Genomic DNA, 3,572 nt, shown 5'->3' with positions numbered 1-3,572 from the left:
GTTTTAATTGGATCTCACCTCTATTGAATGGGATTTTGTTAAAACTAAAATCAGTTTTCCAGAACATTGCCACCCTAAATTACTGTCAGTAAAACTGAGAACTAGCGGTTACATAGACTTGTTCTGTGCTATGACACACGGGAAACTGAGACACAGAGAAGTTATTTCAAGCTGAGATCGTAGAGCTGGCTCTTTCCCCTTAAATAATTCCATTTGTCTTTCTTAAGACTAGGGGTAGCCTCTTGTATAACTCCAGAGCAGTTATCAGCTTTACATGTTCACATGGACACAACACTTCTTCCTTCGTGCTGGCCCAATCCAGTTGTGTCAGTTGATAAAGCCATGCACTTTACAGTACTTTGTCACCATCAGTACAGAATCCAGCCTAGGGTCAGGTGTTTCAGGAATTCGTAAGTTCCTATTAGCCTCCCTTACTCTGGAACACTTCCACAGCCTTCTGAATATTTTACTCTAAACATGTTTGTGTCTGTGTGGGTGTATTTGTGTATGTGCGTATGCAGAGTGGGGTTGTTGGGTATTAAAATGTCACAGTGTCTGTAATGTGTGAGGTGTTCTGTGCAGTGTGTGCGGGTGTGGGTGTGTGCAGAGGTGTGTTTGCTTGTGTATGTGTGATGTATATGGTTCCGTGTGGGGTGTATGACTGAAGCAGAGGCTGGGCTCTGATGTCCCCTCATAGTCAGTCACCACCCACAGGCTGAGGGCAGAAGGGACAAAACCCCCCAGGCATCTCCTGGGGAAGCTGGGAAGGAAGCTGGAAAGGGGGCACCTGGGGGCCATCAGCATCCATGTCCCACACTGCAATCAGCTAGCGGACGGAGCACCGCCCAGTGAGCAGGATCTGGGCAGGGTGCTCACAGCACCTACTACCCAGTGCCCCGCACAGGGACCAGTATCCCCCTGAGCACTTCAGAACCAGTGGGGTCAAAACTGAACTGTCACCTCCCCCCACGCTCATCTCATACCTATACCAGGACACTGAGCAGCCCGTGACCCTGCTGTCAGGAAGCTCCCCATTGTCCACCTGTCAGAGAATCAACCTGCCTCATCCTCTCTGCACTGACCCCACCCCAGTCAGCCCAACACTGTCAGCCTCTGGGACAGCCTTACTTCCATTGTTTCTTACCTCCTCTCCCTTTGGCCACTGCCCTGGGGATAAGTGTCCTTGCTGAGGTCCCTCACCATTCACCCAACATGAATTCACACACACAGACACACACACACACACACGCATATCACAAGGCCTCCCAGAGTTAAGGATGCAATCTTGGTAAGTGGGAGGAGGGGAGAAAAGTGAAATTGAAGCCTGGAGGAGGTTGTTTTCACCAGAATTTATTTCTCAGAGTCTAGTAACCTGAGCCAAGACAGGTGGACCCTTAGGACTCTTTCCTGGACTCACAATTCACAAAAACCAGCTGGCTATACGGATGACTGTCGGGACATACTTGATCGCCTTTCTTACTATCCTGCCAAAACCGACACTCTGGAGCTGTACATGGGAAGAAACAGGTCACTTGTGAGAAATGAACCCAGATGTAAGAACAGAATCTTTCCCATTTACACACCTCCCCTACCTGGGTGACCCCAGGGGCCTTGTGTCCCCAGTTCACCCTTTGGCTGTGACTTTTGGAGCATATGGTTGAATCCCTACACCCACACACGGATGAGGAAACCAAGGTCCAGAGATGACAAGGGGCTTCCCAGGGTCACAAGCCCATCCCAGCAAAGCTTGACAGAAGCAGGGGTTGAAAGCCTTTTACTGTGCTCAATGCCTCTTAAACTTCAGCACAGAATCCTCAGGACGACTTCTTAAAATACAAACTGCTGAGCCCCACCACAGACTCTAATTCAGTAGGTATGAGTGGGGCCTGAGAATCTGCTTTTCTGACAAGCCCTGGGTGGGAAGCCCACTTAGAGAACCACTGCTCTAAGGGATTCCAGAGCCTGAGTGGGAGATCTGGGGCTCCAGTGAGCGGGGTCCAGGACTTGCCCTGCCCTGGATGGGACGTAAGGTAATTGGTCCAAAGAATATTCCACACACCACCCCCACCAGCAGCCCTTGCAGCCCAGAAGGGGTCACTCACCTCATCACAGGTGACTGCCAATTGGCCTGTGATCTGGTCCAGGGTGACTATCCCCAAACACTGTTTCACCACCTGGAAGGGGAGACTCCAGGTCAGACTGGAACCCCTGAGCCATAAACACCCAGCCTCACCCCAGGAGCTGCTAACCACTCCCTGAAGCCTTCTGTTAGGGTCCTGGGGAGGCACCCACCAGTGCTCCTAGCTCCCAACCTCACCCCATTCTCCTTGAAGTCACACTGCTCCGGTGGCTGCTGTGTCCTCCTGGGACACACGGTCTCCTTCACCATGAAGCTCACAGGCTTCGGGGCGTCTGGGTTCTCGTCCTGCTCAAGGATCAAAGTGGGGAGACTGGCTAAGGCTGATGCTTCCTTGATGACCTTTCTCCCTGCCCCCCGGCAGGACGGCCCCCTTGACAGCCCCTCCCATGTGCCTGGCCCTGGACTGGGGGCTGGGTGCAGAGGGGAGGAGGACACAGCCTGGTCCTGGGCTCCCAGGCACACAGGGAGCAGAAGGGGACCTCAGACCCTGAGTCCTGAGGGGCAGCTCCCCTTGGAGGGGCTGAGGGAAGTCAGGGGACACCTGCAGGGAAAGACCTTGTCACTGGAACCCCCAGGCTGAGCACAGCCCTTCCCTGGTGGGGAGACAATGGGGTGCACAGGGGACTGGAAGCAGGGAAGTCACATCCCAGAGCCAGTGAGCCCAGCGTATCCCTGGAGCCCCCAGGAGGCCCTGGAGCCCCCAGGAGGCCCTGGAGCCTGAGCGGGCTGTCAGGGCTCTGTTCCCACAGCAGAGATGCCAGGCAGAAGGCTCTCACAACAGGAGGGGACCCAGCTCTGGGAGGATTTCTGTGAGAGGTGGGATCCCACTTAGAGGGAGAGGTGCCTTCCTGACAGGAGGTACAGCGCGAGCAAAGGGAAGGACAGTGTGGCCAAGCCTGGCGGGAGACGCCTCCCTCCCCAGCCCCTCCCCGACTCACAGCCTTGGGCGGCAGGTCCAGCTCCAGGAGGCGGTAGAGATTGGGGTCTGAGGACTGCTCATTGAGGCGATCCACAGCTCGAAGCACCGCCTCCCTATAGCTCAGGGCCTGGGCGCTGGCCCAAGGCACCGCTAATCCCAGCAGCAGTAGCCACAGTGACCAGCGGCGCAGGGAGAGGCTGTCCCTCTGGGTCTCCATGGTCCCCGAGTCGGCCTCCTCCCAGCCCACAGGACCCTCCTTTATGCTCAGCCTGGGCCTGATGCAATTCCTTAAGCAGGATCCTTCCCCACCTGCCCCATCCCTGCCCCCGGCCAGGGTGTGAGCTGGACTTGCCTCAGGCCCCGCTCTTGCCTCAGGGGATTGCTGGGCAATGGGTGAGGTCTGCCTCCTGTGGAAGGTGAAGAAATGGTTTCTCCATCTCCCTGACAACATCTTGGCCTCTCCTGGGCCCCATGGGGAGTGTCATGGGCAGGGTTGCTCAGGAGGGTTGAGTC

At 55.5% G+C, this 3,572-nt stretch overlaps 1 protein-coding gene across 1 annotated transcript; it reads right to left on the bottom strand.

Moving 5' to 3' along the window:
- Window positions 1-1,420: 1,420 nt before the first annotated feature.
- On the bottom strand, window positions 1,421-3,276 carry LOC140685367 (protegrin-2-like). The gene is made up of 4 exons (XM_072940864.1): window positions 3,079-3,276; window positions 2,318-2,425; window positions 2,103-2,174; window positions 1,421-1,507 (listed from the first exon to the last, which is right to left on the bottom strand). The coding sequence occupies exons 1-4, from the start codon at window positions 3,274-3,276 to the stop codon at window positions 1,421-1,423; spliced, it is 465 nt and encodes a 154-aa protein (XP_072796965.1).
- Window positions 3,277-3,572: the final 296 nt, after the last annotated feature.

This window comes from Vicugna pacos, chromosome 17 (genome assembly GCF_048564905.1).
Source record: "Vicugna pacos chromosome 17, VicPac4, whole genome shotgun sequence".
Taxonomy (NCBI): Eukaryota; Metazoa; Chordata; class Mammalia; order Artiodactyla; family Camelidae; genus Vicugna; species Vicugna pacos.
The sequence above is the reverse complement of the archived record's forward strand: the minus strand, read 5'-3'. Positions and strand labels throughout refer to the sequence as shown.